General features: G+C 43.2%; 1 protein-coding gene across 7 annotated transcripts in view; it reads left to right on the top strand.

Moving 5' to 3' along the window:
• AMBRA1 (autophagy and beclin 1 regulator 1) overlaps window positions 1-20,877 on the top strand; it is a 135,036-nt gene that overhangs the window by 106,043 nt on the left and 8,116 nt on the right. For 4 of the 7 annotated variants that reach the window (XM_049825698.1, XM_049825693.1, XM_049825691.1 and 1 more), the window contains 3 exons: window positions 351-490; window positions 16,913-17,005; window positions 18,617-18,810. In XM_049825698.1, coding sequence (XP_049681655.1) covers window positions 351-490; window positions 16,913-17,005; window positions 18,617-18,810 — 427 coding nt within the window. The other 3 variants (XM_049825695.1, XM_049825696.1, XM_049825697.1) reach the window with 3 other exon arrangements.

Genomic DNA, 20,877 nt, shown 5'->3' with positions numbered 1-20,877 from the left:
TCCCAGTTGTCCTGCTTTCTAATGACTATACCACTTGTGCCCATCACTTTAATTAGTTTGAATAGAAGGACTATGCAGTTCACTGAGTGACATGCAGATTCTCCTGGGAGCAGAATTTCTTCTGCTCCACAGCTGTGTGCCAGTCAATCCATGAAACACTTAGGGGCACATACATGTCCTTTTCTAGCAGCTGCTTACTCTTGCTGCTGGATTAGTAGTTTCTTACAACATCCTGTAAAGTGACATGTCTCCTTGGCCAGCTGCACTGTTGCAGGGAGATTGAACGTTTGTTTGACCTTCCTTGGCTCTCCTGCTTTGTCCTGTCAAGTAATCTCCTGTTATTGTTTCAGAGAGTTTTCAACGTTCTGTACCCAATGCCTGCCGACCAGAGAAGACACGTCAGCATAAACTCTGCTCGCTGGCTGCCTGAGCCAGGCCTGGGATTGGCATATGGCACCAACAAAGGGGACCTGGTGATTTGCCGACCAGAGTAAGTGCTTGCTTTACATGGAGATGTAAAGAACTGCTTTGGCTGTTCTGTTCTTAGGGTGGTGGGGATGATACAGCATTTCACTGCCTTGGAGCATTGTGCTTGAGGGACCCAGAAACCCAACTCCTAATACTCCTTTTGGACCGCCACAGCGTTTACCTGAGTCTCTTACAATCAACATTTGTTTTGCTGATTATAAACTTCTGAGGCTGTTTGAAGTGCATCTCATTAGCTCATTTTATTTCCCATGTCTTTCTAGGCTCTCTGGATCCTTTGTTTCACATATGTCTAGTGCAGTGTCTTTCAGTCTCTCTGGACTTACGGACTTCTAAAAGCTTCCAATGAGAACAGCAAATTTGAGCTGTTAGTGATATGCTTGCTTTCCTCAGCTTTCATGGACCCTTTGGAGTCCGCCAACCAGGTTGAAAGCTGCTGACCTAGAGTTATCAAATACTTGTTACAGTGTTCAAGCATGAGATTCGATGAACTGCAAAGATTTTTGTCATGATTATGAGCAAGCCAGTGAATTGGTTTGGTCCTTGTTTGTAAGCCCAATGGTGAGACATGTAGACTTTAGCTCTCTTTCATTTATACAGTGCCATGAAGGGTGTAACTCTCCCTTTGTAAATGTGCAATTAAACACAAGCTAATTTAGCTGTGGTGTGACACAGATGATAATTGAGTATATGAGCAGTGAAACATGTATTGCTTTCAGTGTTCTTGGGGAGTCTCTGCACCATACTTCATTGAGACCCTTTTCTCCGTTGTGTTGTGCAAGTGCTTCTTTTGGAACAGTGTTTCTTTCATGCTGCAGGAAGACTTTAGGAATTTCTCTGCTTCAGTTACTTCCTGGTACTAAACTACCTTAGTATTCTTTTGGGTTATGCGTTGCACGTTGAAGTTCCTTGTAAGTTAAAGGCTGGCAGAAACTTGCAGCACTGCTGATGATCTTACAACATGCATGTGGACTCCATCTGTTGTGCACGAGATCAAGCATGTGGTGCTTGAGGAGAGTCATATGGTCAGTGTAGAACCACTGTCTTAAATCAGAACAAATATATACAATTGTAATAGTGATTAGTACAGCCTTCTGGTGAAATCTGTGGTTGGAATTTGGATTGGACCATTTTCAGTAGCACAGAATGCCAGTGCTCTTCAAACAGTCCTCTTGTTCTCTTGAACATAATCTTTCATCAAAGTCTTATTTATACATGAAGTTCTACAAGATATTATTATGGAATAAGCTATAATCGTTCTCTTCCAGGATAAGTGGCTTTCTTCAAGAATAGTTGCTGTACTTTCGTAGCAGAAGAATTATTTAGGAATAATGGCTCTCTTCTTGAACTCGAGAGTTACTCTAAGTTACTTCCAGTATAGGGAAGTTGTAAGATCTAGTCTACTGATTATGGCTCGTGATATGAACTTGGACGAGAACACAGGGAAATGCGGTCTCCCTGAGGGTGGATGCTTTGATTGAATGCTGCAGAGTCGAGCTTGGTCTGGCTGTCCTGGCTTGACGCACCCCACATTAGGTGTCTATTCTGGTGCTTGCAGTAGCCCCAAGCTAAGTGGCATGTCTCTTCTCGGCACCTCACGAATTAAAGACACAACAGGAGCACTTTCTTGTTATGTTATGGAAGCACTGTCAGTCCTTCTTCAACTTCTCTGTGAAACCTTCTTAGCTCACCATGTTGCTAGGGCATTCTTCTATCTACTTACTCCTGTCCCAGCAACAATCATGCACAATTCCAACAAACCCAAACTTTTTGTATACAAACATGAAACAAAGTGGCTTTAGAGGTGGGAGATTTATTGGTGGTTTGACAGAAATGCTTCAACAGGTTTCCTGCTTGGTGGGTTGGAGTGACTGATGCTTCTGGTGATTGTTGCAGATCTCACGTGGACTGGTGGGTTCTTTTTGGAGCAGGACACCTGATACGTTCTGTTCTCAACTGCACCATTTTGTAGACGAACAACAGCCAGAGTGACTTACAAACCTCTGCATGAACATGTAGATATTCACCAAGCTGAATAATTTGCAATGAGGCTCTAACATCAGAACACACAAATGAGTGAGATTCTATCAGAGCAGAAGTGGCTTGCGGCTGTGATGTCTGTCCCAGATCTACTTGGAAGATCCTCAGAAAAAGAAAACATTCTGACATGTAAATGCCATCTCAATACGTCTTGGCTTAATAGACTTGGTTTGAGGTTGGCATATCTGTTGACTTCAACTTGAGAAGTGAGGGAGAAAGATGAAAAATATTTGTGTAGTTTCCATACACAGTAATACAGAGGAAGAGAAATACTAAATAAAGGATTCAGCAGTTGATAGAGTACTATATGGGGGATAGCCTAGCAAACAGCAGAGATCAAGAAAACACTGTACTGCTGAAAACACCCCCACTGTTCTAATTTGGCAAAAAAACCTGTGGTCAGTAGCAAACAATGGAGATGGTTATAATTCCCTGGGTCTTTATTCCCATGTACAATGGAGGTGTTTGAAACCAAGTACTACAGGGATCACATAAACAGATTGAAATAGCAGCTGTGCCTCACATACAGGATTTGAAAAGCATGTGCTTAGGGAAAATGAGATGAGTAGACTGAAAGTACAAGCTGACCAAAAAAAAAGGCATAACTTGAAGCTCCATGGGCTCATAATGAGAGGCTATGCAAGTAGTGCTTCCAGAGTTCTAAAGAAACAGTAATTAAAATCAAACATTTTGAGCTATATTACTAAGTTGGGGTAGCACTGATGGCAGGGTTTTTTTGTGCAGATAGAAATGAGGAAGATCAGGTTATGTTCGCAATCCATAATGTAAACTTGGTACACAGATTTATGGGGTGTATTTTGAAGGAAAAGAAAATTAAAACCATGGAAAGCAGGATTGAATGCATTGTAATTTGGCTAAGGTGGAGTATAGCAGGTTGGATACCTGACCTTGAGAATTTTATGTATTTATTTTTAATTAAAGGGTCTGCTAAGGACTTGCTCCAGGTCTAATACCTCTGCGTTTTAGTAAGGCAGTTCCCATGTTGGAACTACAATAAATCTAGTTAATTTGTAAAGAATTGGGATTAGAACAAGATAAGGTAAAGGCCTGGCTAAAGGAAAGAATACAACGTGATTGAGAGCTGGACTCTGGTGGCGAAAGAGGTCATTGATGGACTTCCTTAAGAACCTGTTCTGGGGCTGATTATTAATACTATTTACACTAATGCCTTGTAAGGGTGTACTGAATAAATTTGCAGAGGATGTGACATTAGCCTTGTCATTGCAGAGAAAGATCAGAGTATTGCCCTAGAATTGGATTGCCTTGAAAGTGACTGGAGCTATAGAAATGAGAATTTAATAGTACAAAGTGCACTTAGTGACTAATAACACTGAGCTCAGTACTTAAAATGACAGAGGAGGAGAAAGACCCGAGGTTTTAGTTGATCATAGGTGATTAAGCCATCAATATATGAGGCTGTAAAAACAAGAAATTTAGTTCTAGGATGAGACACAAGACGCTTAACAGCAGAAATAGCAAAATGTTAGTATCATTGTAGAAGAGACTAGATACGTGAGCTGGAACAGTTTAAAATTCACATATCCATATTCAGAACTGCCTTTGAACCGGTGCAGTAGTTAAGAGCAGCTGTTAGTGGGGTCAGTGGAGCATTTTTATCTAAGAAAACCTGCAGCTTAGGGTCTTTAGCAGGGCTAAAAATGAGGGTTAAGGAGGGGGTTATATAGCCTTCCATAAATCTCCAGGAAAGGAAAACTATTTAAATTTATATGCTTTTTATTAGAAAACAAAGAAGCATAAATTGACTATGACTAGGTTGTGGCTGCAAACTAGAGAAAGGTGGCTAACCAGCTGATTTCTGCAATAGCCTGTGCATTGGTTGGGTGGATGCAAAAGGCTTAGCTGTTTGGAGATGCAGCTTGGCTGGCAGAGCCAAGTGTATGACTTGAATACTTGTGACTGGGGGTGGGACTGGACTGCTGAGCCGTGAGGCAGTTTTCAGTATTTTGAACCCAAGGTCCCTGTCTAAACAGGTGTTGACAAGTTGGCTCTCAGAGCTGTTGTGCTGTAGGAAGGTGAGGTGGCGACAGCAGTGTTCATCCACACTTGGAAATGCACCTAATGGGCCTGAAAGAAGCCTGTAAGAGACTGAAATTCATGAGCCAGTACAGTAGCTATGAGGACAGAATAAATGTTTTTATTAGCCAAAGATATAACCCCTAGCAGGGGTTGCATTCTGGTGAGTAAAGGAAAGAAAGGGCATTGTGTACCTGCTTCCTTAGATTTCACGGTGACACCCAGCTCACTAAATTGTGCTATTGAAAAGCATCAATTCGTTTTCTCTGCTTTTTATGTGATTAAATTGGAAGAAACTTTTAGTGTAACATCAGGAAAGCTCCTCCTTTCCCAAACACTCAAAGGCTGACCAACTTAATTTATTTACTAGTAAGTTAGTTTGAACATGCGAGATACAGACTTGTATTGAAAACCCAGAGATCCCAATTGTCAGTGAATAAATCCTATTCTGAGTAAGGATAACAGATAGCAAAGGTGGTGGAGCTGGTGTTCAGCAGTGTCTGTCTGTCCTTTGTGTTCTTTTCTTTTGCTTGTTTAGCTGCTGGTTTCACTTGCTTGCAAATAAAAAAACCTATCCATCTTAGAGCAGGTCTCTCTAACCTGCTAAAAACTTTGTCTACTTTTCCTGCTGAATTACTGTCCTTTTGAGGAATGGTCTGTGTGAAAACCCAGGGGACTGGATTCCTGTGGGACAGGAACCCAGCTTTTGGAAGCAACAACTTCGGCAAGTGACCAACAGGACAAGCAATTTACTTTTCATGAGTCTGATCTTTCATTTTCTGAAAAAATCATCAGTCAGAATATAAAAGGAGTTGCTGGGAGAAGGTTCATGGAAGTGACCGTTAGAGACAGAGTACAAAGTGCAGGAAGGTGATATGAAGAAAGGCAAGTCCTGAAGATGCATAGAATAATTAATGGAATTGAGTAGATCTTAAGCAGTGTAAGTGTCTTTGGGGGATGCTTCATGCTTGTCTTGTTGCTTTTTAACCAATTGCAGTGATAGGCTGGAGCAAAGGTGCTCAGGTCTGTGGTTCACAGGCAAGTCTGGCTGATAAGAGAGTTTTGGCCCTCAGATGTGGTTGGAAACAGGTTGCAGTCTATACGAGGCTGTGAGAGCCTGTTCCTTTTTTGAGGGTCCCGTAGTTTACTCTTGTCGTGGTTCAGTGTGTAGATGGTTGCCAACTGATAGACTTGCATACAGAGTAGATCACGAGTCTGCTGTCTGCTTGCACATGGCTTCACATTACCACATGGTAGTCTGTGTTTTTTTGGATATAAGATGAGCTTGTGTTCAGTCCAGAAGCATGGAATCGAAAAGCTCTGAGGCTGTCGTGTTTTAAAGGGTGGGCACCATTGAGCTAAATCACGACATAAATTCATGACACTAATGTTCATTGGGAGAGCGGTGCCACATGAAAACAGGAATCCCTTTAGGTACACCACTTGAGGTAGTGTACTCCACTTAGCAAATTAAGTGAACTACTAGGTACTACTCGCTGTGGCCAGGAGGTCTGTTGCAGGAGATGGTACAGAGCAATATGAATTCCCCCCACCCGTCTGCTGTCCTGCTGCACACAACTTTTCTGTGTGGCTGCTAATGCTTTTTTAGCCCCCCCCCAAGGCTGCTTCTCCCCCACCACATGCTGCCTGACATCCATTGTAACTGTGACCAGCGCTAACGCTCACTAAAGTTTTGTACGTCTCTCTTGGCTCTGCGTAGTTCAAGGTTTGATTCGGTTCCTGAATCTTTGGGTTTTGCAGCATGGAATGAAATCCACAACGTCTTGTACAGTAGAAACACCCCTAATGAATTAAAAAGGAATTTTTTTTTTAGTGCTCATAACCTTTCCTATCCTGTCACATTCTAACAAGAGCTTTCCCATTCAGAAACACCCCTGGTGGGGCTTCTCAAACATTAATTGTCTTGTAGAATATGAACAGGTGAGACTGAAAGTGAGGAGGAACAGACTGCATGCTGCTTGTTGCCCTTTGCTGGCTTCTCTTGTGGAGGACTGCCATGGCAGAAAGGCAGGGGGTCCAAATATCAGTTGTTCATCATTTCATCTTGAGTGCTGTGCTCAGGAGCAGGTTCTGGAAAGGCTCAGTGCTCATGTGCTTTTGAAAATACTCATCCAAAACCTCAGTGTTCTGGGAAAACTGTTTCAAAACCAAGTGCTCAAAGCACCTTGTCTAGGGCTAGCTCTGTAATGCAGGCATCCACAAGAGAGGAAGGATTTCTTCAGCAGAGTGTCTGGTAATGGAATTAAAATACCCCCTGAAGTTGCATCTGGTTCAGAGGAGGAATCCCTTGGAATTCTCTTGTTGGGAAGTAGGTGTGGAGAGTTTCAAAGTGATTAAGTGCTACGCGGTGTGCATATTTTAATTCTTTGTGGCAAGATCTGCCTCTAACATGAAATTATTCTGGGAAGATTCTCTCCACGATAAATTCCTGTGCTTTGCACAGGATCATTGCAATTTTCCGACCCTGCCAATCCAGGTTTTTTTTCCTCTGAGAATTCCGTATCTTCTCATCTAGTAATGGGGACAATGTGTCTGCATCTAGTTATCAGCGTTGGTAAAGAGATGGTAATCTATCCAGCTGCCTGGCGCATCATGTCTCTCTGCTGGCTGGCTCCATTCGTCAGGCTCTTCATCCTCTAGCAATGATAAACCCCGGCAGCATAAGCCCTGGTGCATTATTTGCCTTTTAAGAGTAGCTTCAGGAGGATGGAGTAAAGGAAGAGACAGAAGGAGGAGCCGTCTTCTTTCATGTGTAACCGAGGGGTGTTAGCAACCCTGTGCAGGGAATGTTCTCACAACTGTTAACTGGGGCAGCTAGAGATACTGGTTTTGTCTGGTTATCCCTGCAAACGGCCTCTTGAAAGGCAGCATCTGCACAGTGGCCTTTGACCATGGCTGAGTAAGTGAATGCATGTCCTGGACTTCTGCTGCCTGTTAACCACAAGATACATTGAATTTTCTAAATGAGGGTAAAAGGTTATTTTGGTTGATGAAAGGACTGAAAAAGGGGGAAGATGCCGATTTTGCACTAAAGACGCATCCTGAAAGCTTATATTTGGATTTTGTTATTCATGCATTTAAGAAAAAACTGAAATGAATTATTTCCAAATTGTGCAGGGAAGCCTTAGGTATCCTGAGTGCCAAGAGGCTCAGTCATTGCAGATGCAAGAGAAGTAGCATGGTAATACGGAGGCTTTAAACAGTATCTCCATTCTGATACTGTTTTTTATTCCATTTCTGTTTCTGTTTCTGTATGTGAATTTGATATCCAGGATGAATGATGGCATTAGGTGGAAGATGCCCTCATAAAATTCCACTTAATATGTCTATGAATCCTAAAGATAAATTTTGAGAGCTGCTTTAAGTCTTCAGTTATTAGCAAGTTCATTTCCCTCATCCAATTCTTCGAGGTACACTGAAGCACTGACTAGTTAGTGACATTTATTTTCCACCATGAGAAAGGGAACTTGGTACAGAGCCCAGGGTTAAAGAAACTTTGCCTGTTGCTTACTGGTTTGTGTGCTATTTCACTGGGCTTCTGCAGGTCCTTACTGGTTCTCACGTTGGATAGCAATCTTTCTAAAAGCATGACCACTTATTCTAAGAACAGTTACCAGATGCTTCACGTATATCTATTCAGATCACACCTGCCACCTTTTCTTCCTTTACTTTTTTCTAATTCTATCTACAAAAGCAATTAAATTTCATGCAAGCAATTATTTGACTTAACTGCCTACTGCATGTGGCTCACTCTTTCATTGTTTTCATATATCTTCCTTTTTTCTCTTTGTTACATGACTGTCTTTAAGGATAAAAGTTATGCTTAGGAGAGAGTAATTGTCAATTTAAGTATGGCTTTCTTTTTGAAGAATGCTGCTAAGTTGGCTTTTCTGGCCTTTTGTCACTTCCTCAGTTTTTTGTAATGTTAAAAATCAGGTATGAATGGCTCGAAAAAGTTAATTTTATTTTTTTTTCCATTTTCTTAACGAGTGCAACTAGCTGCTATGTCTGGCTTCTTTCTTACTCCCTAATTGCATAAGTACCCTTGGATATATTTTAAGTGGAGACTTCAGAGAAAAAATTCAGTATCTCGGCCACTTTGAGTCATTATTGATTTTTGTCCTTAGCCTCACTGATGAATAGACCTTTTTTCATTCCAGTACCATGTTCCTCCTGTTTATTTTTAGAATGTCTTTTCCCTCTTTGGCAGCACCAGTCCATCCTGCTTTCTTATAACCTTTCTTTTCTCTGCAGGTCTATACTAGACCTTCCTTGTTTGGTTGTTTACTCCCTTGACTTTCCAATAAGATCATCTTTAATTTTCTCATCTTTGATCCAGTGTATTTGTGGAGTTTTATTTGTTGTCCCTTATGCCTGTGTTTTCTAGCAGGACTCTAGTGAATCCAGCTAGCAAATAAAACAGCCAACTTTTTCTTCATTTTCTTTCTCTTTTTTTAAATGTTCAAGCTATCTGGTTCTGTAAATGGTCTCAAGTCAATGGCTACAAACTGTGAGTTATTGGAGTAATAACTGTGGATTTGGGGTTTTTGTCGGCTTTTTTCTTTTTTCTTCTTTTTTTTTTTTTTTTTTTTTTTGAGCAGGTTTCCCCTGTGTACTAAACAGAACACTTTTTGGTTGGCTAATTTCAAAGCTGCTGAAGATTAAAAATATAACAGTTGGCTTGCCCTGTGGATCTCACTGAGATTAGACCAAGCCAAGATCTTGGTTCTGGAGCTTGCTAGCTTTGTGTGTGCACATCACAATGTTCTATTTAAAAAAAAAAAGCTCATTGCTGTGCTTGCTAATTTTAAATATTTATTTTGAAGTTGATTTCTCCCATTCCAAATGCAGTTTCCTGGTTTAGCTTGTTGCCATAAGAGTTGCAAAACAAGCCTACTTTGAAGTCGCCTTTGAATCAACGAAAATATTAGTTTCTGCTAAAATGCTGGTGAAAGTTCAAAGAAGACTAAAGAGTAACTTTGGCTCTCAAGACTTCTAGCAGTTTAAGATGTTTAAGGCCTTAGAAGGCTTAAGCAATTTGCACTCCCCTGAAGACTCCTAACATCCTAAATTGTCTAAGCCACTGGAAGAGCTGATAGATCATAAACAGCTTAAGATATTCTGAGGGTTCAAAGCTTATTTGGAGTATAGTCTGCCTATAATCACTTTAAGCAATTAACAAGCCTTTAGGTTTTTAGAGGAATTTAAGCAAGTTATCCATCTTTAGAGCTTGGTTTAAGGTGATACCAAGCTAAATTGTTCTTATTTAAGGAACTTAAAGCTCTGTGTTCTAGAATCTGTTATTTACCTTCCGAAGGATCCCTACGTGCTACTTGATGTGGTTGGAGCCACATAGGCGAAGGATATCATGGAATACTGGCAAGACTTTGAGTGAGAAGAAAATCAGTGAAAATTCAGGAAATTATTTGGTTTATTTCTGCCTTGTTTATTCCAGGCTATTTTGTCTGGATGGTATGTTCTTATTCACGTAAACATGCAATAGTGCTAAAACTACTGTGTAATGCAGTATATCATATGCAAAAATCGTACCAGTGTTGTAGGAGCTAATCTTAACTCTGGGCCCGCCTTGCTTGAGTGTTTTGTCCATCTGCTTACAAATATTTTGCATTTAATGATGGCCTCAGCTTGCCCCCTCGAAATTGGGATATATCTCTACTACATGTTGAAGCGGCTGATGTCTAGTTACAGCATTGGTATTACGGGAGTCACGTTCAGGACTATAAAGGGTTCCTCTTGTTCTCTCAGGCACGAGTTACAACTTCTTCTGTCATACTGACAGTGGTGTAAAAAAGTTCTGGGAAAAGCTGCTTTAAAAAACTGTTGTGGCATTCTGGTAGAAGAATTGGTATGGGCGTGAAGGCTGTCTGTGAGGGACTTTTCTTGTCCTTATTCTCAACACAGGTTTTGCTGTGTAGCTTCATGTCCCTTAAGGGCAGCACTGTCAACCTCAGTATTAGTTCTTGAGTCCCAAAATAATCTAACATCCAAACTTTCATACAAAGCTCTGTCCTGCTCTGTCACTGTCTTCGTGCTTGATTTCCATTTATCATTCCTCTTGAACATGTTCGAAGACTGATTCTTAATTTCTGACTTTCTTCCTTAGAATGTAAGACAAATTCCTCTTTAGCTTTCTGTGGTTTGTCCTCTGTGTCATGGGTCTGCTCATCTGCTACATGCAAACTCCTGGAACAGGCAGGTTACAAATGCTGACTCCTGGAAGTCACTTGGGTTTTAGCTGTGGTGACCCTATGGAGCAGAAGAAACGGTCATGATCATGTTTGTGTTCTTCCTACTGTATTAATCTCTCTTCTCTTCTCTTCCTACTGGTGGGCAGAACAAACTTGTGCACGCTCACACTGTTGAGGCAGAGGAATGTTATTAGCTACTAGTGCCTCCAAATTTATAAGGCTGGCCTCATTTAAATGGTGTGAGTTTGAATAGAGCGTCTTCAAAATCCCACTGTTCAACCTAGCTGGCATGATCAAATAAACAGGACCGGTCATCTGGCATGGTGTTCTGAGTTGAGTTGGCATCCTCCCTGAAGCAGGCACATGGCTACCAGCTGCACCAAGCTGCTTGCTGTCCTGCTTCTGCAGCACCTTTGGCAATTCAAGTAGGCGTCAGGATGTGTTTCTGCATGGTTGCTGGTTTCCAGGTGGGCGAATCTTGCAGGATTGTGGAATATCAGATGGCTGTATCAGTGTAGAGAGTAAAAATGCACCCGCTGCTAGTTCCAGAGAAGGGGTGACCTTTCCATCATTCTTCTGGATGTGATGAATAGGATAATTTCCTATGTCACTTAAATGTCTGTGTGGTTGTTAATCGTAAACTGCAGATCTTGTGTTCTGTACAACTTATCTTGTTAGGAATTCTTATACTTGGGTCTCATGAGCTTCCCCTGGCTAGTCATACATGGGCTGTACCCCGCGGGTGTGCTCTGAAATAGTCCGGGATCAGTGAAGCTGCGACCTTGGTCTAAGGGGATTACTGCCCAGCAGAGCTACTCCAGGAATCCCATTTGCTGATTCCATACAGTTTGCACTGCAGCCAATTTTTACTTTGATTTGTCTCTGCACGTGGTTCATCGCCTGCACAGAAAGCTAAATATTTATGAAGTAGAGTGTTAGAAATGATTGTTTTCCTATCCAGGCAGCTGCTGGGAGTGCCAAACTTTGCCTTGTACTGACAATACCGTTGCCTAGCTAATCATGGGAGCCAGGGATGGGCTTGCTGTGCTGATCATCACACGCTGGCAGAAGAGATAATGAGCTGCTGACAAGGATGCATCTGGAATCTGGCCAAGCATTGCATTGCGTGAGATACCATGTGCTGCTTCTTTCTTCCCAAACAAGAACAATGGATTCCTGTTCCTTAGCATAGTGTCACCTTGCTCTCTGTAGCTCACTGTATTTCCTTGATACCGTTTGGATGGTTTAAGAATGGCAAGTTCACACAAAGGGAGTAGAGCATGTCTTGGGGAATTCAAATCCTTTGTCAACTAACCTGGTTTTGTATGCTTGCTCTTGGTGATCTTGAATGGACAGTATATTTCAGAAATCAGCTTTAAAGAGTAATTTCTTTTGTGGAGAAAGCAAACCTTGGCAGCATGAAAATCAGATACTCACCTAGCTGCGTGCTGCATGGTATTGCTTTGCAGCTAGTCTTCTCAGTGTTGGGCTTGCCACAATCTTCATGGTAGTAATGGGGTTGTGCTGATATTTTTAGGTGGGATTGCAGGCAGCAGTGTCTTAATCAAAATTTAATTCCATGCTGTAGCAGACAAGCGTGCTACTTACTATTGGGCCTTTCCATGTGGCAGGATTTGAAGGAGAGCAGCAGATTTGCCCATTGCTGCTACCTTCTTCAATATTGGGGATGGTTTAAGTGAAAAGACAGTCAGTGTTATTTATGCAGTCCTGGACATGCATACCCTACTTGCAAATTTATTTTTTTTTGTCTTGCCATCTTGCTGTTGAGCTGTATTGTTAGGTAGAGTGGGGGAACTTTTGTCCTAATCCCTCTTCCTCTTCAACTCCCAGTTTTGGATATTCCAGCTAGGGGGTTACCTAGATGTCTAAGTTGTTTTGTGCTGACCTGTGCTTTGTCAGTTTACTTTTCAAATACTGGTTAAGCCAATGCAGTAAATCATATTTCAGCTTTCTTGTCACGCATGAATAATTTTGTCATTAATTCCTATGGCTTGGTCCTAGTTTTTTCAGGGGGACATACCTGAGCTGTGTAGGTAATACCTCCATGCAAAGGAAGAGGCTGTGCTGCCTAAGTTGTTGGCTTTTGGTACTTAACAGGCTCCACTCTGAATCCTTATTCGACTTTCAGCAAAGCATGCAAATCTGTGCCCTTCATCCTCTCCAAGCTCGTTAATAACGTGAGCTGGACATAGGCGTGAAGGAAAAGTCCATCTCGGAACAGATCCCTGCTGGGAAAGCCAGGCTGTGAGCAGCTCTGCATTTAAAAAGTTAATGGAAATTTCCAGGGAGGGCTTAGAGAGCTTAGTGACAGCCATAAAAAGGAAGAAAATAAGAACTTGACTAAGTGGACTTCACTGTCCATGACTGACGCAGTGTGGAGAATTGCAATTTTTCACCCTGAAGCCCTGGGCAACAAATGTCCTCCTTGCTGCATCCACATCCAAGTGGCAACATGCTCCATGCTACACAGAGCTTCTACCTTATGCCTTGGAAAATGTTAAGTGCTTCCAGCATTTCCATGTCTAGAGTTTGATGGAGCAAAAGTTAAATGCTTATAAATGCTTACATTACCTGAAAAATATTCATTTCTCCAGTGTAAGCTCTGCTTCTGTGAAATGAATAGTCAGGCCTTGATTTGCAAATCTCCTGGGAAACGTGCTGTGAAAGGCTTGCTAATTTACAAAATTCAAGCAACATTTTGCAACGGCCATTAAAAAACCTTTAGGCTTTCTGAAAAGGGAGATTGGACTGTTTTAAATAGGTGTGCTCAAACCAGTGCAAATCTTTAAGCTTAATTGAAAATCTGATTTAAACTAAGGTAATTGTGGTTGTCACACACATCTCGTTGTGTATCTAAGTTCATTTAAGGTGCAACTATGTGATCAAGTTTCTAATGCAGGCATGGTCTTGTATGGCACTTAACAGATACAATAAATATCAGCATTTCTTTGATGAAATCTTTGCTTATTAAGAAGGGAAGTTATGATCTTCATATAAAAGATAGTGCCCAACCAGTTCCCTTTGTGAAGTTCAGATATTTGTTTTCTCCACTGTACCTTGATGCAGTCTGAAACATCTCTTCTGTAGCCTCAATCATCCAAAGGCTGGAAGACTTAATTGGGAGCAAGCTGGATATTGGTGTTACGGCTGTGCAGAGGCAGATGAGATGCAGGTCAGAGAGATGCAGATGCATGCAAAAGAGAACAAAGATTGTGCTGAGGTTTTTATTGCTTCCAGTCTTTTGCAAGAGGTGGAGTTGGGAGAGATTAAGTTGGTTAGCTGACCCCAGTGGCAGAAGAGTTTGCTGAAGGGTAGCTGTGAGGGTGCTTGCTGCTACAGTAGGGAGCGCCAACTGTTTATTTATTCTGAGCCACTTTTCTGGCCCTGCAGGGAGACATGCACAGTCCAGACTAAAAAGCTAGGTTAAAGTAGTGCTGAGGATGTTGAACTCCATCGTGGCCAAGTCTAGTGAGCTTGGCTTAAGCCTGTTCATCAGTGTTCCCAGAGTCAGCAATGGGAACAGCGGCACCAGCTGCTACAGGTCCTCCTTCTGGGAAAGGAAAGCCAAGTCCTTGATTCTCTGGCACTAAATGAGTACCTAATAGGACCCTGGCAGTGAAACTCCGTTGATAAATGGCAGTATTTAAAACCAATGTGCAAAGTCATGTATTAAATGGAATGGCTATTGATTTCACCATCCAGGGAAAAGTGCAAATTGACAGCGTGGAGTTAGAATGGACTTTCCTGCCCGGCAACCTGAATGTGCAGTAGTGAGCCTCTGCAGAATGGGTAGGAGCAGGGATGGGAGTTTTTAACCTGGCATACTCTATGTCAGCCTGGTACCATCATGCTTTTGTAGAAGTGAGGTGCATCAGACTCAGGGGGGTGTATGTGTGTGCACACACAGGAGCTGAACTTTCTGTGTAGTAAAAGAACACAGTGTTTGGGGGAAGAGGGGAAACACAATATTGCTAACTCACATTTTGGCCTAGGGAAAGCTTTGCAGTCTTCTGGTTTCTAGAGCTGAGAGCTGGCAAAGACCGGTAGGGCACTTGGAGCACCTTAGCGAGGAATACCAGTCGTGTAGGTGGCTGTGGGGACCACGCCTGTACTTTGGGAAGCATAAAGAAGTGTGGAAGGAAGGAGAAAAGAGCATGGGTCAGTTTAGCTCTGTTGGATAATAGCTGCAGATACCAAGCAAACTAGGCTTTTTCTGGGAATTTTGTCTACCAGGTCAGAAAGCCTCACTTGCCTAGGGAGTGTGCTACTTGCAGACAGCAAAGTGTGACAGCTAAGTCTCAGTATACAAGGCAGGAGATGGAGAAGCCAGGGGGACTGGCACAGTTTTAGTGACAGGTTACCATCTGTCAATAAACTACGAAGCCTTTGTAAATCAGCATCTCCCTGGCAGCTGCTTTCATGGGGTATAATGCAGCGCTGGGCTAGCTCAGCACAAAAAAAAAAAAAAAAAAGTGATGACTGATTACTTCCTGTAGACTCTGCATGGTTTTGTTGACCTAATTTTCTCTAGCTTTTGCCCTTGGTCCCAACCTGGGGTGCTGTCACCCCAGCAGCCTAGCCCGAGGCCTCCAGCACACACAGCTCTCCCACCTGACCTGCACTGCATCTGACCTGCAGCAGCCACTAAACTGGGGTTCTTGCCAGTTCTGCTGAGGCATCTCATTACAGGGACAACAGCTTTTATATATATGTAAAACACCATGTTTGTGCCCGAGCCATAACCAGCTACCAATTACTTGCCCTGAATCCTTCCTTCAGGTTGTGGGACTAGCCTTAGTTCCTGCTCTGAGACTGCCTGTGGTGTGATGCAAGTCCAGGTCTTCAGACGCAATTCCTTTCTGTCTGCACAGGACCTTTTTTTTTTTTTTCTTTTTTACTTGCCTTGTGGTGAGCACTGCACAGAACTCTTAACTCTCTGCCTAGCACCATCAGGGGCAAATCTGCAGTCCAGCAGCCATGTGGTGGTACACAGCACTGTTTTGAAACTCCCAGGCCAGCTCACAGGGAGCTGGTGCATCGGCACGGCATGGCAAAACACGGTACAGAAAGTCTCTTCCGTGGCAATGCAGCCCGTAGTGCTTCTGGAGGTGGGACACAGCAGTAGGTAGGAGATCTCCATACTGCCTTGGACTGCATAACGTGTGCCTGTCCTCCGATATTTCTGTACGGCACAGAGTAAGCTTGGGTTCGCTCTTATCCTCTTCCAGTCTAAGAGCTGTTGGGCCTTAGAAATAGTGGGAGACGCACTTACAGCATTATGGTTATGGTGGTTTAGTTTCTCTGATTGCCCATAGTCTTCAGCAATGATGTGATGATTTGCAATACATTGTTAACCTTGCCTGTTCCTGTGAAGTGATTAACCAGCCCTGCCTTCGTGTATCTTTTTGGGAAATGCACTGTGAAAGATTGCTAAAGCATTGGCTGTGCTGTTAAACTTAGTAGCAATAGCTGTAAAATTCAAGTTTTGGACTTTTCGGACATACAGGTAGTTGATCCAGTGCAAACTCTTTTGTGGAAATTTACTAAAGTATCCTCTACATCTGCCCTTGCTCCACGGTGACTGTCAGTGAGAGGGCTGTATAGAGATTTATTTACAGGTGGAATGAGAGCCATTTGCGAAGAAACTAAATGTCGAATAAGAGCAGTGTTTTACTGAGCGTTACCTAGTGCAGGAAATGCTGGCAGGCACCACAGAGAGAATTGGCCTTCCCATTCCAATTCTTTGTTTAGTCACTTGGAGTTAGGGTAACCTGATTTTATACACACAATTGTATGTCTTCATTTCCTGAAAACCTCTCTGTTCCTGTTGCTGTGCCTTAATGCTAATACTGAATGGAAATGAATAGAATGTTCCAGAGCAATCTGGGTAATGCAGTGCTCCACGTTTGCAAGGCTGTTTATGGTGATCAGCCATTTTAACGTAAACGTGAACTGAGCTAGATCTGCAGTTTCTGTAGGGCAGGAATCAACACTGTCCTTCATGTTGTGGGGACGTAATGTGTGCTGGCTGGAATAGTGTCCTGCCATACTAATATTCTTTCCTCCTTTGGTGTTTCAAGGGCCTTAAACTCTGGAGTTGAGTACCACTGGGACCAGCTGAATGAGAATGTCTTCGCTGTGCATTCCAGCAGCAGGAGCACTGAGCGGCCTGGGTGAGTGTCCTGGGTGTGGGTTAGAGAGACCTGACCCTTTTTGCTGGTTTTGTTATATCTGACAGCACCACTTTTTCTTTGTTCCCTTAGCACTGGCAGCTTTAATTATGCAATTTTTTCCACCTCTGACACTGTGTAGTTGGGCCACCTGGCCTGCTTCCAGTAAGTGACATTCAGTGCCCAAAAGTGCTGCCGGTGATAGTGAAGTACATGTGTCATCCATGGCCTCAGTAACATCCTTGAGCAAGCTGTGGGAGGCTTGATGCATCAAAACCACCGTGCAAACTAAATGATCTTTGGAGGATAACTGAAGAATGGAAGGGGGGGGTGGGGGTCACAGGGATGGGTGCAAACCCATTGGGCAGTCCTGGTGACTGATTTTCATCCCTTTGGTTTCTGGTCAGTTGTTTCTCACCAATAAACTCTAAAAATAAAGCTAAATCTTTTGACAGCCCTATTGGCTGCTTCATCCAGTCTGTCTGGTGATGCACACGTTAGTTATTCTAAACATGGGGGTGATGCTCTAGTCCCTTTCTTCTTCTCCCAGTGAAGAGTACTTCTCCTTAAGCCAGCTGTTCTCACAAAGAGGGTGGCAGTCTTGGTTTCTGAATCATGAGCTCCAGGATCCCAAGGAAGTTATAAGCTGGTGTACAGGGAAATGTCTGTACTGTCCTACAGCCTTGGACTGATTAAGAGTAAAAAATAAGCAGTAGAGATTCTTTACTCTGCCATGTGAGTGGATATTGCCATTACTCACGTTTTTTAACAGGGCATATCAGTCTTGCATGATGGGCTTAGGAGCAGCTTGAAGGCAGAAATACTGCTCAAGAGTTAACTAGCTCAAAGAGAGAGCAAGAAAAGTAAGGCAGGTTTCAAAACCTTATGAAAAAAGGTTGTGAATGAGACAGTCTTTGCTAGAATCTCTTTACCATTCCCAGCAGTTACAGCCAGAGGTCAGTTTGGGAAAGAGGATCCGAGCTTTGTCAAGATTCAGCTCTTGTAGCATCGTACACTTCAGCTGTTCAATTCTGAGAAGAAGCTAATGAGCCTTGAGGTGGTTCCTGTAATTTGCTCTTGAGAACAGAGAATTTCTCTTGTCCAACTGGAATGGGCAGAAATGCCTGCTGGAGTGCATTCATGTGAGATGTTGACAAACTAGGAGGTCCAGACAAGAGAAGGGATACAGACTGCAGCCTTGGAGTTAAAACCGCCCTGCCAACGTGCAGAAGGGGGTTGTGTGTGTGTTTCTGCTCCTGCACTGCATGTCGCGTTGCCTCCTCAACTCAGTGACCCCGAGACAGAGTTGTTCTGCAGGCTTAGTGATGCTGCAGGGATATCTGTTTGTGCCTGTCAGACATACTGCTTCTGTGGAAGGGTGAGTGTACTGTAGGACTCTGTTGGCTTAATATTCAAGAGACCAGCCAGCGGAGGCTGGAGAGGCGTGTCTGTGTGTGTGTAAATAAGTGCAGGTCACAGTTCCCTCCAGCCCCATCTGCACAGTGGCTAGCAAGTGCCTGGCTGGAGTGGAGGCAAGAGGCTCAGGTGGATGCTTCAGTCTTGCTGGGGCACATTGCCTCCAAATGCTCCTCATTTGTTTTTCTCTCTTTGCAGAACCAGCAGAGCCACATGGAGGACAGACAGGGACATGGGCCTGATGAATGCCATAGGCCTGCAACCCCGAAACCCCCCCACCTCTGTGACTTCGCAGGGTACCCAGACCTTGGCGCCTCAGCTGCAGAATGCCGAGACTCAGACAGAGAGGGAGGTACAGGAGCAGGAATCCGCCTCTGCGGGGACTGGGGAAGGTAGGAGCTGAAGCAATGATTTATCTGACAGAGCTTATCTGGTGAGTGAGGAGTTTCCACATAGGTTCCGCATCCTATCAATGCATTTGGACACTCCTGTTATCTCTTCAGCAAAGACTTCTTCAGCGTAATTTGCCTATAGCTAGGCCAAGATGACCAGGAGAGAGAACCTCTGTCCATATTAATAGAGAAATTATCTTTTTCACATGCTTTTAGAGGGCAAAATGAACTCTTCTCCAGATCATTGTGTCTTTGTAGAATCAGGTGTCCTGGTATCACTCCTCACAAATCTCCTGAACCCCAACCATCAGTAAGGTTGCAAACTGCTAGGAATTATCCTTTCTGCCTCTGTGTTAGAGCTTAGCTTGGTCCTTCATCCTCTGCATCTAAAACCTGTGCAGGCTTCACAAGCTCAGCATCTGGATACAAAGTAAAATACTGTAAATCACTCCTCACAAAGCAGGTATGAGTATTCTGTTTAGTTTGATCAATGAAGGCTGTGATGAGTGTCCAGCTCAGCTATTCAAAAATGTCTCTAGTGTTTTCCAGTCCAGGAAAACTCACCAACATGTAAACAGCTGGAAGCAGCTGATGTGCAATTCCTACATGATAATAAAATCGCTTTTCTTTTGAAAGCATGGTGACTTTTGTCCAGGCTTCTTATCTCTATACTGTAGCATTGTGCTTGAATCCAACTCTGAAGGCTTGGCTAAGAAAGAATTGGGCCGTATATACGTAGGAAAGACAGAGAAAATCAAGGAGACAGTTTTGACGGTGTTGGTTCATGATGAACCCACTTGGCTTTGGGAAGCAGCCCATGACATGCTTGTTTGTGCCTGTATGCTTACTTGTGCTCTGTCACTCTGAAAGATGCTTTTGGCACGTGCCTCTTCCACTTTCTGTTGTGCAGCATCCAGCACGTGATAAGGCTTTGTGTTTCTCTGATCTCTGCTCTTCTGTTGAAAGTTAAGTGGCAAATTCCTGACCTGTGGGGTTTCCCATCTGCTTATCTCAGTGGAGCTGGGATTAACCTCTCTAGAAGGTTAGTACAGTTGAGGGCATGTGAATAAGGCTGGAACGTAGGATGTCTGGACAAATGCTGAACTTGTGGGAACTGGTTCTTCCACTGATTGTGGTATGCAGGCTGAGAACAGGGTATAGCGAGGGACCTTCTTGCATCAAGGCTGTGATGGTTATGCTGCAGGCTTGGGGAGTCTTTCTCTGCTCTGTTAAACCAGTGGAGTTCTCCAGTGCTGCTTCTGTCTGCTGCTGTTCTGCAATTGTCTGAAGGTTTCAATATCTCATTCTTTCTAATTAACTTTTCAATTTTCAGATCTAGATCGTGGTTTTTAACTAGACCATTAATGAGATGGGGAAGGGTTGTCCTTTACCAGTGCCTTGGGCAGGATATCTCTACAAAGGAGCAAAACATGTAGCATTTGGAGGAAAAGGAGTGTAGACAATGAGCCTAGGACAGAGACTTGTCTTTATGTCCCTTTCTTGCTTGGAAGAAGATTGGTGGGTCCCCACATCCAGTGTCATTTCTGGCTCGGACACTGACTTATCGCATGTGGCCTTGCAAGTGGCCTCACCTGCAAAACGGGCTATCACACTCCTGTCTACTATATAAGGATCTTTAGAACAAAGGAGTTACTCCAGTATGGACATGTGTGCTGGAGATGAGATGAGCGGTCTTACCCTGTAGTTCATCAGTTTTTATGCCAGTTGCATCCTCAGTGGAAATTCCTCTGCAAAGGCCTGAGAGCAGCTTAAAGCAGGGAGCTGTCAAGAGGTTAACTATCAGGAGCATGTAGGATCCAAAAAACCTCAGTAATCCATGACAAAGGAAGAGTACAAGGACCTATCATGAAGGAGAAAGACAAATTTTCAGCTGTTGTTACCAACACCTCAACCAGACAGCCAGGGACGCTTGTGGCATCAGTAGTCTGGTTCATCAGAGTCTTCCTGCTTCACATTATACTCGAGCCCCATCACACTGCTTGTGGCATTAAGGTTACTGTATTTCCAGCATCATAAACTCTTGTGATGCTCATCCAGCGTGTTCGG

The sequence above is a fragment of the Accipiter gentilis genome, chromosome 22 (assembly GCF_929443795.1).
Source record: "Accipiter gentilis chromosome 22, bAccGen1.1, whole genome shotgun sequence".
In the NCBI taxonomy this organism is placed as follows: Eukaryota; Metazoa; Chordata; class Aves; order Accipitriformes; family Accipitridae; genus Astur; species Astur gentilis.
Note: the sequence above shows the minus strand (reverse complement) of the source record. Positions and strands in the feature narration are given on the sequence as shown.